The sequence below is a fragment of the Coturnix japonica genome, chromosome 8, assembly GCF_054131305.1.
Source record: "Coturnix japonica strain WE chromosome 8, WE-NBRP24, whole genome shotgun sequence".
Classification (NCBI taxonomy): Eukaryota; Metazoa; Chordata; class Aves; order Galliformes; family Phasianidae; genus Coturnix; species Coturnix japonica.
The window spans coordinates 9107323-9126807 of record NC_140670.1 but is presented as its reverse complement, the minus strand read 5'-3'; the positions used below and the strand labels follow the sequence as shown (position 1 = coordinate 9126807).

The 19485-nt window shown below is 38.7% G+C and overlaps 1 protein-coding gene across 2 annotated transcripts in view; it reads right to left on the bottom strand.

Annotated features, from left to right (window-relative positions):
* Positions 1-249: 249 nt before the first annotated feature.
* Positions 250-19485, bottom strand: part of REEP3 (receptor accessory protein 3) — a 35770-nt gene continuing 16534 nt past the window's right edge. For both annotated transcript variants that reach the window (XM_015866223.3, XM_015866224.2), the window contains exons 3-8: positions 17149-17225; positions 16505-16625; positions 15146-15259; positions 8251-8398; positions 4793-4938; positions 250-4039 (exon numbers count right to left, since the gene is read on the bottom strand). In XM_015866223.3, the coding sequence (XP_015721709.2) occupies positions 3983-4039; positions 4793-4938; positions 8251-8398; positions 15146-15259; positions 16505-16625; positions 17149-17225 (663 nt within the window). In that variant the 3' untranslated portion in view covers positions 250-3982. The remainder of the gene's footprint in view (positions 4040-4792; positions 4939-8250; positions 8399-15145; positions 15260-16504; positions 16626-17148; positions 17226-19485) is intronic.

Here is a 19485-nt window from a genome sequence, read left to right as displayed (position 1 = left end):
TCATGAAAATAGGTAGCTTCTGTATTTGCCCGTTACCTCGAGCAGTGCACACTGAATCTGACTCTAAACCAACATGAGGCTCCATGGCAAAACCTCGAGGGCAGTTTTGTCATCAAGCAGTTTCAAAAGGCTCTTCAGCATCCACACGTTGCTGCAGCACAGGAATCGTAACAATAAAATGTAACGTAACATGGATTACACAGGTCTACCCTCATTACATCACATGCAGGTAATAAAACAGCCACTGCATCCCGCTCAAAGCAGCGTTTATTCAAGGTAGCATCAAGGTAAGTCAATGCATAATGAAACCTTCCCTACTACAAACATGTAAACAAATTGACAACAAAGTTATTATTACAATATAAAAAGTAAAGCTTACATTGCATTTTTTAAAGCTACTAACTTCAGTCTCGATGTCTGACAGTCTCTGGTCTGTAGCATTTAAAAATACGAATTCTTGAAAAATATCAAAGTATTGCCTTTGTGCATATATGTTTTTGTACAAAAATACTTTAAAACACCAACTTCCCATTAATAAAAGTAACACCAAAATAAAACTTCTTGTTGTTGTTATGAACAGCATTAAATGCATCTAGCATTTGCTCCACCATTCTGCTTAACCACATTACCTTGTATTCATTTTAAAATTCACTATAGCCTGCAAAAAGCATTTTGGATAACGTTCAGTTACTCCGACACAGCCAAGCAATTAGCCTTCGTTAGCAAATATTGGCAATTACCACCTGGTAATCACAGTCCAGAGAGCGTGTTTGCAACTGAGGCTGTCAGGTGAACCCTTGTCTTAAGCAGTGTATTTGAATACATACAGCACACTCTCACTGAAAAGCCCGACTTAGCTTGGATATAAAGTTTTGGAGCATCTCCAGAACACATAATTTAACAGGAAATACATATTCTGTCCTAAACTACCTTTGACCTCTACGTAACCTTTTCTTGACCTGTTTTAGCAGTTGTGTTGGTAGCAGTCAGTCAGTCTCAGGAAATGTTTTGTTTGTAAGAACTATAATTGTTTACCTTCCAAAATGAAAAAGAATATTTAACTCTCTTCCTGGAATTTGACTGTAAGAGCTCAGCGTGTGACCTCTGTGGTTACTAAGGCAAAAGAGAAAGAAGGTTGAAAATCCACAAAGATAAAGGGGATACCCTCAAACCAATCTCAACTAAATTCAACAAGAAGAGAGAATTATGTATATCATCTGGATGGAAGCTAATCAGGCCATTGAGCCCAGTGAAGGATCAGCTGACAACAAACAGGAAGGAAAAACAACTTGAAGATATCAGGAAGTGGTTTGAGGATGAATGCAAAGAAAAGAATCAAGCTGCTGGGGGGCATTAGACCAAAGGAACAGCTGGGAAAACACTGGGTGTTTTATCACTTAAGATGATGTCTGAGAGAACATATTTATATGGAAACAGCAATGAACATGAATAATATTGCTGGCATTCCCAGTCCCGTGCATATTTCAGGAGCAGGAGGGACTGTGCAGCCTGTTGCTACCTAACTAGCAAGCTGCATTTGTCAAGGTTACAGAGGTTGTAATCTAAGAACGCAACAATGCATAAAGCAACTTACTGACCTCCAGCATGCTAAAGCCTAACCTTCTACTCCAATGACCTCTATCCTTGGAACCAGCAAAAGAATATAAGCCCAGAAACAGGACTACATGAAACCATAACATGAACTAGAATTCTGACAGAAGGGCTTCCTCAGCTCGCTCTTTCACGCAGGATTGTAAAACGGTGACAACTTTGTTGCCACGCTTACCAATTAAAATTAGGAGCTAATGCAAGATGTAGCATCAAGAGCTCAACTGGAGAATAAGATCTGGACATTCTACTCAATGCCCAGGTCATTCTAATGGCCAAGGAGAGGTGAGGTGCAAGTTCAAAAGCCTCTGTTCCTCCTAACAACATACACGCCTGAACACATAAGCAGCCCTTCCCTTCTTAGGTGATTTCTACATTCAAGGAAGTAGATGAGAACTGCAAACACTTCCAGGACATGAGCTACAAGCCCCACCCTAGGATGTTGCCTTGCTAATCACTTCTCATTTGAAGCAACATTCTTGAAAAAAGTAGGAAAAAAAAGAAAGCTTTGGCCTTTTGATCACATATGGAATGTTGCAGCTTCTTGCTAAAGGCATTCAACTTCCTTAGAGGACACTAAAAGCACCGTGCCAAAGATATTGTTACATCTGTCCAAGGCTTTGCACTTGGCTTATAAAGGACAATGATAGTAAGTGAAATAATACAATGCCAATACAGACCAGCTGCATTTTCATCTGTAGAACTCAAACCCTGGCCCAAAGAAGTCTCCAGAAGACAAAAGCCAGTCTGTATTAACAGGTGTCCACCAGCAGCAAGACTGCTATGGCTGTAACAATATGAAGAACTGCAGCAGGTGTTTAAAAGCATTGCAGCAAACTTGCAGATGACTGTCAAATCTGGGGGAAAGTCTAAGGACGGGACTTTGAGCATCAAGGGTAGGAGGGATAACGCATCATTTTCCCTTAAAGAAGATTAATCCTTGGTCTACCCATGCCACGTAATAAAAAAATACTATCTACAAAAGAGGATTTGTCCTCCCCATATTCACACTAGAAAGAGTCACATAGAAAACTAAAATCAGCCTGCTCCTCAGAATTACAGAAAACAGCATCAAAGGGAATGTTGAGAGGTCAATTTGACAAGTATGGCATTCTGAAATTAATCTCTGTGCAAAGAGTTATACCATGGACATCAGGTTATGACAAGGCTGATTTGATGAGCTAGATTTTAAAAAAGCTATTTGTAAGTCAGTATTTTAGTAATAATTTTATCGATAAAAAACTACATAGCCAATTCTAGAATCTACACACCAGGAGAAATATACACATATACATGTTCTAAATATATATATATTCCTATAGGAACACAGAGCAAAACCAAACCAGGGACTGAATAATCTATCATACATGCTGCCACTTCAGCATGACTTATCCTATGCAGTTGATGGGCTGCTCAGATCCCTGAGGTCTGTCACCAGAACTGCTACAAGTTTAACTTACCACAATTCTAACCAAAAACTGAGTTAATTCCTGTTATATCTCTAGCTGAAGGGGGAAGGGAAAAAAAAAACACAACCAAGTAAAACAAACAAAAAACAGATAATACTACAGCCCTGTAAGACACAGAAAGGCACCTGATAATATTGTTAAGTGTTATCTGTGATTATCTACAGCATCCTAAGCTTGCCTAAGCAATCAAGGTGAGTTATAAAAAGCCTATAGCATAAGTCTAACCTGCCTAAGAATTAACTAAAATTACATATGCAGCTGTAAATCAGTACGTGTGCAAAACTCTACAGTTTTGCATAAAGTGCTAAATGTACCCCCATTTTGCACCTATTACTATTATACAAGTTTGTTAAGCTTGGAAATATATGGTAAAAAGATGATCTTAAGGATACAGGATATCTTTACTTTTCCTTCCTTGCTATCACCCACTGTTCCTTAAACTGTACATTTTTAAATTACATGAAGGCCTTGTCAGGAACTGCAATTCAGAAAAATATTTCAAGTATACCTATTTTTTTTTCCATGTAAACTAGAGGATACTACAGGTTTGACATTCACAAGCTCCAAACACTTACAGCTTCTGCAGATTAGTTTGAGCTTGTAATTATTTCATTCTGTTCAATACCTCTGGAAAAGTCAGGCTGTTTCCTGTAACTCATTTAATCCTTATTTACAAAGCGCTGAAATTTATCCTATAGCTTCTCCAGATTTAAGTCTAACAATAAGCGATTACAGAAAAGCAGAGTAATTCATTACCCACTCATTTAGGCTCATAAACCCAAGTCCTACCGCATCTATTCATATATATTCATTATATGAATCATACACAGATCTTTAACACTTGAAGTCTCGAATTCAAGTTGTTATAATACAGCAGTTTGTCTCACAGGCATTGTGCAATAAAGTTAGAAGTACACATTGGGTCTCTTCTTTACTCTGTATTTCAGTGATCCGTATCGTATCTGAAGGAGGGGGAAAAAAAAAAGTAGAACTTAAAAGAGGCAACATTACATCAGGCAGAAATATTTACCTCTCCACTGCTCCTAATATCTTTACTCCTAATATCTTTAAGTGTCTTTTAGGCACTCTGCAGATTCAGAAAGATCCTTTGCCTACGTCTGAACAACACAGACCTTCAACAAAACTGGGCAACAAGTCTCAGCTGTTTTCCCAGAATTACCCAAAAGATTCAATTATATTCCATAAGCATTTATTCTGAAGCATCTTTAGATTTGTAACACTTGCAAATACAAAGCACTCTGAATTTTGCATACAATCTTCCCTGCAGGTTTTACAAGTCACATCAGGCGATGTGTTTATGGAAGCTAAAAAAACTGAATTATCTTAAATCTATTAAACAGCAGATGCATAATCACAGTCAGTGAAGACACTCCAAAGCAGGTGACAACACCATTATTTACAAGACATCCAAACCAAGCCGTTTCTGGAATTTGGGATTGGCCTGCCTTAATATTTCAAGCATAGAGTCCATTTCATCTCCTCATTCCTTTACCTACATGTAGTTAATTTTACCAACATAATTTCATTAAGCATCCCAAAATACAAAATTCCAAGCCTAGGTATGACCCATTCGTTCATTCATAGTTATTGTTGATATCCCCTCTAAGAAAAAAGAAAAAAATAATTCAGTTCCTACATTATGAAAAACACCAAGCTATATTGTTAAAAGTATACTCGAGTAAAATTATCCTTGCCTCTTTACGTCCTTTAATAGTTTTCACAGATTTCATGCTTTGAGTTCTTCGAAGGCCTCTCTGAGCAAACATTTCATCCTCTGAATGTGTTCCTTCCATCTCTTCATCTGTTCTATCATCTCCAGGATTTTTTTCCAGTGGAAAACCTTCAAAATATGGTTATATAAAAACTTAAATGGAAAGTAACTGTAACTTCCACATATCTAAGAAAGCTGCGTGTTTCACGTTTAACATACATCCTTCATGCATCTAAAAGATGTCATTCTTCCATCTGTTTCAAAAACAAGACAGCTAGCATCCTCCCAGGAGCAGCACATCCTGCTATTTGCAAATAACGAGCCATTTAGTTCCATAGGCATGTAATGCAGCAGTCCATTAAATGTCAAACGACCACTTTGCTTCCATATTCTTCTTTAAAATGAACTACAAAAACATTATTCCTCATTCAGAAGTATTTAAAGGCTTTTTGCAACACTGCTGATTGAATGTTCTTCTAGGGAAACAAACAGACATGGAAACAGACGAAAACCCCTACTTTGATTCCCAGCCTCTATTTTATTTCATATATATCCTATAGTTCTCCAGTCACTAATAATGTGAGTAACACTGATGCCAAGACTGAGTACCCAGAAAAGAATAACCCCTTTGTATTCTTGCAATTTACAACATATTATGCTAAAAGATACCCACTTTAAAAGCTACTAAATGGGGTACCTACTATCCACCATTCGTATTATAAACTAAGGAATTACTCTGTACTTAAGCAAAATTAAGCATCAAAAAACATCAAGTGAACTCAGAAGAGATAAACCACTTTATACATTTTGTAATCAACATTGGATTTTACTTGGTTACTCCTTCCTTCACTGTTTGTTTTACTCTCTCACAGCAAAGAACAAGCCAGAAGGTTTCCAGCTGCTCAAGTTTACTTTTCTCCTCCCTCCTCACTGCCACTCCCATTAGAAGTTTATATTGTTTCTCCATTTGCAGAGAACTCCCTGCAAGCAAATGGATTTGCTGACATTTCTTAGCAGAAGACATGAAGTTTCATGTTTCTTTAAAAGAATTTTTAGCTACTGCAATTTGGGATTAATGTAAAAGATTCAACTCAAAACAAATTCAAAGCAGTCATCAAAACGAGGAAATAATTCTGAGCTTCATGTTAATTTCTCACTTCGGAAGCACTGTGTAACTATGCTTCTTGATGATGTTTTTAGTGACATGTCTTTAATGTCAGAAGAGACATCAAGATGAAACATAAGAAATGGCAAGTCTAAAATGAAGAGTAAGAGCATTACATTCCTCATTCTCAACTCTGCATAAACTTTATCAATACGAAATAGTTTTGCTTCTTCCCTCGGCCTTCTTGTTCCTCCTGCTTGCTCCCAAGAAACAAATCCTATGTTTTGGATTCCATTTCTCCAATTTACTGCCAAGAGTTCAGTTCACACTTTCTAGAAATTAGTATCTAAAACTAGTTCTAGATTAAGACACAGGGATAAAGAAAAAAGTGTATCTATGCATCTTTAACACCTAAATTCATTTCAGACAGCAGAATGTCAAAGTATTAAGGCTTACTAAAGTTAGCTACAAAGGGTTGTTTAAATCCTGCAAAACTAAGACCAAGGTTATTAATAAGCATTATCACTAGAGGGAGCAAACTGCTTAAAAACATGTCTGGAAAGATCCTTGGAGTCTAAAAGCCCAGACACTTCACCACTGACATGTCCTAAAGGTGCCAAGCGTCACCTGGACCCCGGCACACTCTCCTTTTAGAAGGCCGTTCTATAAGCTACGAGATGGAACACTTAGAGACATCTTTTAGACTCCAAACCATGCTTTATTCATAACCAGTACATGTTTCATCTTAATATTCATCATCTTCATATTTTCTTAAGCCAAAGTAGATCACTTTCTTTTGGCCGTTACATTTTTTCCTGAAATTAGAATTGATCTTACCTAACTGCACAGCTAAGCAAGGCATACCTGCAGCTTCTGCAGTAATAGAGGCAGACCTGTCACTGCATCCAATGGAGTTTCATATCTTAAGCATGGAAAAACTGAATAATGTCTGTTACTAACCAAAGATGCTTGTAGTGACATGAATGCTTCCTTATCTCTATTTGTAACGCCTCTTCTGATGAATCAAAATTATATTTGCCTTCTTAACAACAACTGAACTGGCAGCTCAGCTATCATATACTCAAGGCCCTTCTACATCTGGGTCTAATTGGTTTGTACAGGAACTCCCAGAGCAAATCACAAAAAAATAACATTCTGCTACATAGCATTTTTTCTTTGTTTGTATAAAACCCTCATGTTGAAAATGCATCAAAGTGAACTGGAAAGATTCGCACCATATTTGGGCTCAGGAGCACAAACAGTTAAACTAGCTCTAAGAAAACATTTTCCACATGTGATACTGAATCTCACAATCTGATTATTTACACAGCATAACCTGTGGGCAAAATTGAATTTTCAGCATTTTCAAGCTGCTTCGGGGAAATAACTAATGGTCTGTTCCCGAGGAACAGCTCCTGCACAACAGCTGCAGTGACATCACCCCTAACAAAACTCCTGATGAATTCATGGGCTTTTTCCCTGGCCAGCACTTTACACCGACTATCACAGGATACCTTCTGGGTTCAATTAGCAATTCAGCTCAGGGCCATTCACTCCTCAGAAATGCTGTGAGCTACCATGTGATTCCTGGAATGCTTTGCAGCCCACAACCACCACCTCTTCAGAACAGAGAGGTGAAGAGACAGACTTAAGGGAAAAGAAAAAAAAAAATAACAGACCAGAGCTGTTTCTTTTGTGAGAAATGTCCAGCGTTTTCCATTGTAGCCTCTCCAGTAAAAGAAAATAGCGGACAGTCTCTAGGAAGACTTTCATCAAGCAGCATAGACTCAGGAATACAGTGCATCAATAATAAAGGACCTCTGCAAAACTATTTCAGTCACTGCACACCATCTTCTGAATGCTGATATGCACCACTACGTGGACTATTTAATGCCTTTGTAATTCCTACCACCACACGACTTTACATTTTGACCAGAACTATCATTGCAGTCCTACTGAATTCAGTGCAATTTATTTTCTTTTCCTATTTACCAAGCTTCCATAAATTTTCACATTTAATTTTTAGTACATCATCACAGAAACACTACTTAAGCTTTAATCTGGCATATAATTATTGTTGTTAACTAACAGAGAGAGGAGAAATGAGTATGGTGTGACTACACTGTTAGCAGCTCTGAGAAAATCTCTGCTGGGGGGCACCACTCGTTAATGCTGCAATAAACCTTGCTCACAACAATTCTGTTCTAATGTTTAGGAAAACCTTCTGATTCCTTCCATTTCTGAATGGGGTAAATATACAGCTGTTCTTCCCCATTTTTGCCTGCGTTGCTTTTTACTTGTAAAACAAAGGTCCTTTATTTTAGATAGGAACTTACCTGCAGATTCATTTGCAGCAGCTCTGGTTTTCTTTTTTGCTTCTGGCAGTGTCTGATAGGGTCTCTGGCCTACTGGTTCATCTCCTTGTATAGCAGTCAAATCATGCATACTGAAACTTCTCAGTTTCTCAGTTATTGCACCCTGACTCTGAAAAACAAGAACAGCATATTTGAAAACAAATCAGTTTTTATTAGTCTTGCTGTTAAAGCTGGCTTAAGATGGTTAAGCCCATGCTTCCTTGTATCACAAAATTCACTGAGCATAAACATGCAGTAGATCTACATTTGCTTTAAGCATTACTTTTACTCGGTTTAAATGTATGTTAATCTTAAAGGAAAAGGTTGCAGATAAGCTACTGGCTTCATTACAAGTGTCTCATTTTACTCTATTTCAGGGAATAAAGTCTTTTTGAGTGTGGGCAAGTACCTAAAAGAACAAAATCCATCAGAATTGCTCAACTGACTTCAAACAGGACATTTCTCCAGCAGCGTTTGGTATCTCAATGGTGGATTTAAGGCTTCCATTTTTAGAAGTGTGGTTGAGGGTAGTTTAACACATCTGAGTGTTAGTATTTCTTCTCTAATTGATTTTGCCTACATCTTTCCTTTTACATAGGAGATTCAGAAAGATCCTCCCTGGTAAGATTATCAAGCAGCAATTTTATCTTACATCAGATGATCCCAAAGCATTGAAGATGACTTTCTAAGCAGCTAAAAGGACAAGCACATTACTTGACCATGTTAGAATAACATTTAATTCTCAGGCATACAAAGCAAGGAAAAACAAGTAGCACAGTTTCAGAGGATGGTTGACCAGCTTACACGAGTCCCATCCTGAAGAAGAGATTAAGATTGTTTAGTCCTGCAGATCAAGCCATAGAATTACTCAGTTGAGCAGTAGCAAGTATCTGGGTACAATTTCACAGTCTTCTCAGCAACAACATAAAGCAAAAGGCAGTTCCTGTACCAATAGCCCCAGCCATTTGTTCCCATTCTCATGCCAACAACTGTTTGAAGGCCAGCACACTAGACTGTTTCATGTTAAAAATAACCACTTAAAGTGAAGAGACAGAGAAGCAATACTCCTTAAGCTGGCAAGGCCTCCAAAGCAAGGGATAGCATGCAGTTGAAACCTAGTACTCATTTTGTAACAGCTCATCACCAGGGCAAAGTGCAAAACAAACCGTCCTACACAGGCAAGAATAACTGATTTAATTCTTACAACACCACTCATGCACCACAACTAAACAATACAAAGGTATCGCACGAGGGAAATAGAACCTTTGCTTTTCTAGCTTGTCCTACTGACAGTTCTCAAGCAGACGACTACAGCTTGCTTTCAAGTTAAAACTTACTACTGATGCTGTAGAGTCTGTGTATGAGCTATGTTATGTGTTCTGAAGTTATTTTCATTTCCTAAAATAGCAGGTCTGTCACTTCAACAGGAATCCTGCCCTTCTACTACTCCAGTTCTTTCACCAAGAAGTATTTACACAGTGAACTGGATCACAAACCTGCTATGCATGGTCAGCTACAAGGACACAAGAAATGAAGAGACAGGACTGTTTCTTCTGACAGCAACAACAGCTTACAGAACCAGCTGCAACACACATGCAGCTCATCAGAGCGCCTACTGCCCAAAGCATATGTCCAGCCTCAGTAAATTGATATGAAATGGACCCAGACAGTTCCCAGCAGAATCTGCACAACTCCTTTCAAATGTGGACAGAATCTACTGTGACAGCAACAAATTCCTGATTTGGCCCTAAACAAAAATACAGGAAGAGACACACCTGCTTAAAAGCTGCAGTGTGAGTCCACTCATCATGCGACACAGTACAAGACAATAACCATTTGGAAAGTACGTAGGATTACACAATTAAGATTATAATAATTAACATGCTAAGAATTCAAATCACAAGCCCTTATTTTCTCATGGAAGGTAGACAGGAATAGATCCCAGCTGGGAAAATCCAACCTTATTTTTCAGTGCAGATTTGGACACAAGTGTTTTGATTTTTAAGGGGGGGGGGTGGGGGGGGGGAAGAAAAAATTAAACAATATACCCTAAAATAACTTACTGCCCTAAACCAAACAGAAGACTTAATAAGCCCAGAGCTGCTAGTGAAACACAGCCTCTCTGAATCAGGATGCAACGGATTCATACATTAGGTCCTTCATTGCAACAGCACTTAGCAAGATGCACAGTTTCACTCCAGAGATGTACAGCAAACATTAAGAACTGTAGAAAGACAATTAGGACAGCACATGTGCCTGAGTCACAGCAGGAACAGGGCTGCTGCTGTGCTGCACAGTCATGGTCACACACCAAACCAGCCTGTACTTCCTACTGTCCTACCAGTCTCCTGCTGCCTGGAAGCAATCCCCATCCACCCTAGACAATACAGTCCAGCCAGCTGAAGATCACCACCTACACCATAGCAGTGCACAGTGAAAAGGGTGTGTGCATTGTTGTTCTGTGGCTGTTTTTGTTTTATGGGGGCGATTGTGTGTTTTTTTAGTTTGTTTGGGTTTGGGGTGATTTAGTCTTTCCCTCCCGCACCCCCCCTTGTACTTTTGTACTGTGTTATTTATTAAAGTGCTCATATGGCACTTAAGTTTCAGGAAGATTCTTCAACCTCAAAAGAAACAGATAATTGCTTTCTTGCAGAAAGTAGGTGGTATAAGAGGACCTGTATTATTTCCAGCTAAGAAGCAATATCTGCCTGAAAAATATTAAATATCTTCTTGTATGAGAAATGTGAGAGCAGCACTGACATTTGAATTTTTAACACATTAGAAGCTCTGAAAGCAAGGCCTTTGTCCACAGAACAGACAACAGGGCAGTCCATCTGCAGGCAAGGCTGGAGGGAGATCTCCTACACGCATACTCACAGCACAGGCAGCAGCAAGCACTTCTGCCCGGCCATGCCCTCAGTGTTGCTGCTACAAAGAAGAGTTGCTGCCACCCCTACCTCTAGGTCAGGCTCTTTGTTGGAGTCACTGCCCCATTATTTCACAGAATTGTAGGGGTTGGAATGAACCCCTAGAGATCATCGAGTCCAACCCCAGAATTTCAAGGGTTCCTGCTGGGAAGGAGGAAACACTGTAGGCTGCATCCAGCCCAGCTATTGCCAACTAGACCACATCACAATGGGAGACTGACACACATGCAGCATAGGCAGAAGCACACAGAAAACCTTCAATTTTTATGTAAGTGAATGTTAAACGGAGGTTAATCGCAAAGTTTGTGCAGCCTTAAAAAGCAGGACTTTGGAGAACATGTCTGCTTATTTATTTAACAATATTTCCTAAAACATATTAAACCGTTTTCAGAGACTACATTCATTAGCAGGAACCAATCTCAAGCATTAACTTGTAACTAAATCTAATTTTTGCTAAAGATTTCCCACTTCAGGGGCTGCTTTTTGAGACTACTCAGACTGTAGTGAGCTATTAATGTACAGCTTCATCAGCTGACTTTCATATATGAAATTCCCTTCTCCATTTTGCCACTGAGCATCTATCTCAGTGGAGTTTATACACTTAACCCAGAAAAGCTGCTGTAAACAGACACCACGCTGTATTATCTGCCTCAGGACTTTTGTTCTTGTTTAAATTGGACTTGCACGCCATCAGTGGTAACCATCTCTGAACAAAGTTGCTTGGCTTCATTGGACGAGTTCTCAGCAGACTGTGCATTTAGAGCTGCTTGGAGCTTTAGACTGCAAAGCCGTGGTGTGCAGCACCCACATTCCCAGCTGTTCTCTCCTAGATCTGACCCGGGCTGATGGAGAACAACTTCTGTTCCCTCTCAACCTGCATAGGGGACTGCTGTCCTGTGAATGACCTCTGCATTGTGCCAGGGAGTAGCAGCAGGGAGGAGGGATGAAAGCAGTCAGTGCTGGTGAGCTGAGCTGCTAATAGTGATACTGGCTGCGTGCCACGACTGACTGCAGGATACCTTCCTGCATCATGCCCTAGGCAGGAAGAAGAGGAAGCTTAAGCAAGGCCAAGAGCAAACAGAAAAGAGGTAGCAGATTCAGGATGACTACAAGGCGTGCTGAAATACAGCCCACAAAATAAAAGTTATCACTTTTCTAAAACAAATGAACAATATTTGTTCGACTTTATTAATATATTTCACAGCTTAGTATCCATCCTGCTGGTGGTGGCAGAGAAGCCTAGACGTCTAGAGTGTTCTTCATCTTTAAGTATCTCAAAATCAGGATTTTTCAAACATGTATTCTTAAATTAATAGGACAGTATCAATACACTTTTCTAAGATACGCCATTTAGGAGATTTTGAAACACTGCATTGCAACTGGTGTAGATCAACAAATACAGTTAGGGCAGGTAAACTAAATAAACACACTTCCTTATCAACTGCTTAAGAGAAGCAGCAGCTTTACAATCAGATTGTGTTGTCTGGACATGAACTTCATGTAGACAGTGGCTAACAAGTACCAGCTAAAAATATCAGTATAGGAATCTAAACTGTAAGCCACAACTCCTGCCAACTGCAGTTTAACTTTACAGCTCAGCAGGCTTAAATCTAGGTCACAGTTCAGTAGACTGACCTGTCTGCTTCAGCTTCTCTTTTACAGCTAATCGGGCACTTAATATTAAATCCATTCATCTTTGACAGCCCTTGGAGAAACTGCTCTTTCCCACTTTTGCTCTTGAAAACATTCTGAAGAGGTACTAAACAATTTTACTCAAGTCCAGAGAAAGCAGAGATCCCAGCATCATTTACCTGAACACTTTACTAAGCAGCTTCCTTCAGACCTCCTCTGGCCTTTAAACTCCTACCTTCTCTGCTCCTAACTGGAGAACCAACATTGAGATCCAACATGTCAGAATAAGCACGCCTGCTCCATTAAAAATAAAGGGGGGGGATGAAAGTCCATCTCCAACAAAACTGATCCCACTAATACTCTGCAGAATTCCATTCCTGAAATCCTATAGCATGCTCCACCAGCTCATGCTGAAGGGATAATCTTTCCACCTGCTGGAGGCAGCAGTCAGCTCTTCAAAAATAGGGAACAAAATCAAGAACACATGCATTGTCTCCATTTGTCTGCACGGAGCAATCACGCTCAGCTTTCTGGAATGACAAACTGCACAGAGGTTTAGCATGCCAAAATAAAGATTTTCAGAGGGTCTCTTCTTTCATGCTGCTTAAATCATATCTATTTTAGGTCTTGGGTATTGTAGTTGTTTTACCCAAACATCTCATCTGCACTGAAATAATTCTGTACAAGTACTGTGAGCATGTTGAATAAGTTTTAACAAATGGAGCAGGCATCCTGCCAGTTACAGCTGAATAGCAACAAAATCCAAACACGGATGACATTTAGACAGAAGTTACTCATATTTCAGAAGAAACTGGGAGCAGATACTTGTGTCATTTATCTCATAGTATCTCCGTAGCACCATAAGGATCAACAAGGAAATATTCAGTCTTAGGCATACATACATGGGGGAAAACACACAGAGCATAAGCATCACTATAAGTGCACGTTATGTTAAGTTTGGTTGCTGTTTGGCAAATAATTTGCATTTTTAGCATTTTAAATAGCATAGTTCTTAGAACTTTGTCCCAGCAGAGTATTTCCAAGTTAGATTTTTTGTTGTTTTTTGGTTGGTTGGGTTTGTTTTAAATAACCTACTTTCATTCTGGAAACATTCATTCTAGAAGTGTACTCCATTTCACTGTACATTGTGCCTCGAGGCATTACTAAGAATTTCAGTCCCCAAAAAAGAATCAGTGGTCAAACTGAATCACACTTTGAGCACGTGAGGTTCATTGTGTCTATACTGTAGAGCAGTGTTATTTTTAAGCTGCCACCCACATACATATTTAAAAAGAGAAAGGAAACAAACAAGGTACGCATGGTTGTTTTTCCAGTCCTTTTTGAGAAGCGGTTCAAAAATGCAGTTCTCAAAAATGTCTCAGATTTTAAAAAGTTCACATAAAAGCATGGAAATTAAATGCTAGCTGTACCTCCTTAACTGTGACTGTCCAGGACCACTATAGTACTTTGTTATCTACTAACAGCTTTCAGTCCCATTGTGATGAACACAGCAGTTCCAGCAGTCCCAGAGGAAATTAATCCTGATAGCCCCAAAACTATAATTTAATGAGAATGTACACATCTTTCTTACAACACTTCTTTGTGTTTTACTTTAAATGGATACACATAGTAAAGAAGTCAGCTTGCTTGTAAGTTCTACTCCCTTTTGGTGGCCCTTCTTGTTGCTCAGCTTACTTAAAAGCTTGCATTTTATTTTGCTAGACCCAGAATCCTTTAAAATTCACCCAAGGGCCATGAGTTTTGTAGGAACTTGGATCCAGAACAACCACAGATTGCTTACTTCACAATTTAACAAAAATTAAATAAAGTAAAACAATGGTAAGCAGCAATATGCAAGCTTATGCTTAGTGCATTAATTCAATAATTCAATCAACTAGTTGCAAACAAGTTAATTGTGTCAAGAAATTTATCTGTGGTAGTAATCTTTCATGCCTTACTTCAAATATGCAATTACCTCAAGTTGATTGGAGAAAAACAGCAGAAAGAAGCCAGAAATCCTTTAAATAGTTTGTTTATCAACAAGAAAGCACAACAGAGACAGAAAAGAAACAACGGTCATGTTTACCAAAAGCCTGTATAGAAAAATGCATGGTATCTTCTGAATTACAGTAATTGGATCCCCATCATTCGAAAAAATAACTTAAATAAACATAGTATGAGGCCTGGCATTGTATTCCAGGCTCTCTAAACATTTGCAGAGTCAAAACTTCTTATGTAGGAATGGCTAAGCCTGAATATCACATCATGCCATTCAACAAGTATATCAAGAACAAAAGCAATCAGTGTAAGCAGGTTACCTTCACAGCTGCTGTCACTGCAGCGGTTGCTGCCAAATTCAACCCCTGTCTTCCAAAATTCACCATGGTCTCATAGCCTCTTTCTTTGGCTTGTATGATGTACTCATCAATCTCCTAAAGCAAAGCATATTTCAGTATTAAAAGGGCGTGCATATGAGAATCACATTACCCCACAGTGTTACTTTTATTCAAAAAAAAAGATGACAAAAGAAATCTTGAAGGAAATACTTAATGGAACAATTACTCTTAGCTTCGTATACTAATCTTCCATTCACTTAATACTCTCTCATTTAAAAACGGATCAAGGCTGGTCAAACAAGAAGATAAAACAGAAGACTTTTATCCCACTCAGAAACCTCGCAGCTACAAAAGCCTCTTGTATAAAACAAGCTTAAATTGCCAGACAAATGTTATACAAGGTAAACAACACGCTCAAGATGAAATTAATTCCTTAGAAAAGTAGAACCAGAGCACAAAGAACTTCAGAGACCAGGGCTCTGACACAGGTAAGTATCAAGGACAGTGAAGCCAGGACACTTATTTCCAGCTGTGGTAAATGGCTACAGTTGGAGGTAAAGCCTTCAAGGTTATCCACAGTAAATAGCAGACTAGGCAAAAAATCCCTTTAGCTTATGAAGTTAAAGTGTTTGTAGTTCAACCTTCCTAAGGCCAAGATGACATCATTCAAATCATGTTAGTGACCTGTTTTGCCTAGTAAAAGGCCAAACCCTGTACTGACCTATGGCACTTAATGCTTACACTCTACACAATGAGATCTAGCAGCAGTAGTCTTCACAAATTTACTAATTGCTCTTTCCACAAATCCAAATACAGTACTAAAAAATAAATAAAGCAGATCTGGGGCCTTTTACTTTGGACAAAGCTAAGCATCCTTTCAACTTTGTTCCCTAATAATTCAGTAGAAAATCTATTTTCGTATCCTTTTCACTTTGCAAACCAGAAAAGTCACCAACATCATTCATCCTGAGAAGTTCTATTAGTAGGATACGCTAGAAAAAATGACAATACAAAGAGCTGTTGCTAAAACTGTACTTTTGCTTCTGTATGTACTCTTCCAGCAGAACAATTTGACTGCATCACTTCCAGTCAACTGGGCTCCCCAAGGTACACTAGGTAGACCAGAGAACACTATGCTAATTCATGTCAATACAAAGTCACAGACAGTAAATTAAATGAAAGCAAGCATATGGACAGTCGTGCACTTTTCTAGTCCAAGTTCATGCTGCTTGATGAGCCAGTAACACACTGATCTGCTTTTATGACTTGTTTAGCAATGGTTAGTATTTCAGCATATGGTATTTCCATATTAGGCATTAAAAATGAGAAGTTATTTCTTACCCTTTCTTTAGAAGAAAGAAGAGGGTGGAGAAGTTTCCTGTACATTAAACTCGCCCCTCTAGTATATGGAGAAAGGAGCCAAATAACGAAAGCAATCTTCAGCTCATAATACAGTGGAAACCTAAAAACAAATTGAAAGTAGCATGAAATTAACAACAGGAATAAGGAAACAAGCACTAATTAAATCAAGATCTCTCCGAACAACAACTATATGTTAACATTTAATGTTCTATACATGCAATAAGTCATGCTACACAAAAATTAAACAAGTTATAGACCTATAGATTTATTTTCTGAAATGAACATATCATCGTATGCAAAAAAAAAATGGAAACAAGTAACACAGTTGCTTTGCATTACACAATCCTAAACAAAGAGATCAGCCTACACTTTTGAGCATTTAATTCTGCTATTCAGCTTCCACAGCAAAGGGAAAAGTTCTGTAGTCTCCACCTTGAGCAGCACTGTACAGCAAGCTTGGAAACACATTATCCTTCACACACACTGAAATCTACCAGGGTAAAGAGAACTATACTCTACTCTCTACAAGCACAGCCTCTCTTATAAAGGTACATCACTGCTAATCAAAGTAGATGAGAAACAAATATTGTTGCATCCATTGTTCATAGAAAGCATGCTCTTACCAAGAGATTGTTAGATCAGTTATTGTTTCAGTAACTGTATAGAGAGCAAATACAATCCAATACATCATCCAGCGAACCTGAAAATTAAAACACCATCATCAGTAAGAACTTATTTTTCTTTCCTTTACATAGAATACACAATACATCTAACAACCCATCAGTTCAAATCTGTCAAAACAACAGCATCTCAGTCTGGTTTCAATTGAAATTATAGAAAGTCCCTGAAGGTTTTCTGTCTGTAAGAACTGGTAGCAGCAGCCATGAGCTAGGTGAAATGCCTGGGTCACTGGGGTCACAACCTCACTTAGACTGCCTTCATGGACTTGATTCTGCCTCTAATAAGCTTTAATGATGAGGAAAAAGAAAAAACAACACTGTAAGGAGTCAGCAGGTTATTGTAAGTATGAAGCGCAACTCCCAGTACATCACTAAGGAATACTCCACTCATCTTTGTGTTTCTAGCAGTCAAAATTTCCAGCATTAATAAGTCAACAGCCCTTACTTTCACTTCACAACATACATTATTCAACTTTATTTTGCATTTAGGTTCTCCATATGTACTTGGCATTACAGTACTGACGTTGGAGCAAGGCAGCACAAAAGCATTTTCACAGAATTTGAATGCTGTTCACATGTCAAGAACCACAACATTCTTGCTAACAAAAGAGCTGACATCTGTGCACCTTAATGCTTCAGAGTCTATTTGTATTTGTGAACGTGGAGGTTTTGTTGGCTTGGCTTGAAGGAAGGGGGGGGTTGTTTTGGGTTTTGGTTTTCTGTTGTTGCTTTAAAATTTCCACCATACATTGCTCCTTTGGAATCAGACGATGCTTTTACAAGAAACCCTCAAACCTGCATTTTAGTAGTTAATTACATCTCTAATTTCCTTGAACATCTGTTCAGACTTTCTTTCCTAGACAGATTACATCTTTCAGAACAAATACTACCGGAGTAGATCCATGCATGTCTTCTCTAAATCATCAGTGGCCAAGCATAACATATTTCCAAAATAGGTCAGTGCTAATCAGAAACAACTGAATAAGCAGTGCTTAACTGAACACCCACGGGTTTTAAACTCTAATGCCATCTATGCTTTAAAAAAAAATAATAAATAATAATTAGCAACTGCTGCAACCAGATGCAGTAAATTCAAGTCTAAAATTCATGTTAGTCTCTTTCAAAAGCAGTTGCATCCAGTTTCCCACAGAGCATGTGGCTCAGATTTGATCTATACATGTTTTTGAAGTGGACTTCAGTAAGTACTCAAAACCCCATGCGACACTGCTGCCTTTTCCATAGCTGTGCATTAAGCTTTGAAGCTACTTCCTTTGTCATGAGACCTATTTATCTTAAATACTTTCCTGCATTTCAATTTGAAAAGAAGCTCAGTCATGTGATGACACTTCATTGCAGTCTGTCAGAGGATTTAGATATTTCAGGCTTGACTAAGCTAAGACAAACGTACACAACAGCTGAAGTCATCTCTGACAGGCCATGTGACATTTAGACTGGTGACCCTTCCATGAACCGGAGTCAACACCTGCATAAAGTGAACAGCCACCCTTTCTCCAACTTCACATGTTTAAAATGCCACGCAATACTGTTTTTTCCCCCACGTATTTTTCCCAGGCTATTCACTATTTAATCAACACCTATTTATCCAGTTGGGAACACTAGAAGGTGAGTTTGTCTCTGGATGCTGTGAAGAGAAGCAGGCGCTCTGCAAAAGGGCGCGTGATGTCTGCCAGGAGTCCTGCTGCTGCCAGGGCAAAGATTCTCAAGAACACTGGTCAAATTGTATCCTTACTGAACTAAAGCATCCCTGACAGTGAAGCCACGCAAGCAGTGGTTTCCATACCAGAAACAGGAAAAACAAAAGGTGATATTCAATATTTTGATGCCGCCCTACAGACCATTACCAACTCAACACTCCAAGATAAAAGCTTCAGAGACTTTGATTAGGTTTTGCTTTTAATGTTAAAAGGGTAACTGCAGATTTATTTTGTCAGGCTTTTATTTCTGCTGAGTGTTAAACTCATCTTTGCTGGCTTCAGCTGAAGTACACATAGTCTTTCAAGTCAGGATTTTGAAGCCAAGTTGAGAAGTCTGGTTTTTCAGACTTCTAAACTATGTTTCTGATGATTGTTGCGGGCACTTTGGTGCAATACACTGAAAAAACTCCTCAAAGATCTTCAGTTATTCCATTAAACCAGGGTAATTAAAAGAACAAATAATTCTCCTCAAAGGAAAAGATCTTAATTTCTAGAACTTTAAGTCCACGCATGCCTTACATTATGAAGAACAGAAGCAAAAACCTCTCACTTCTTCACAAGTTAT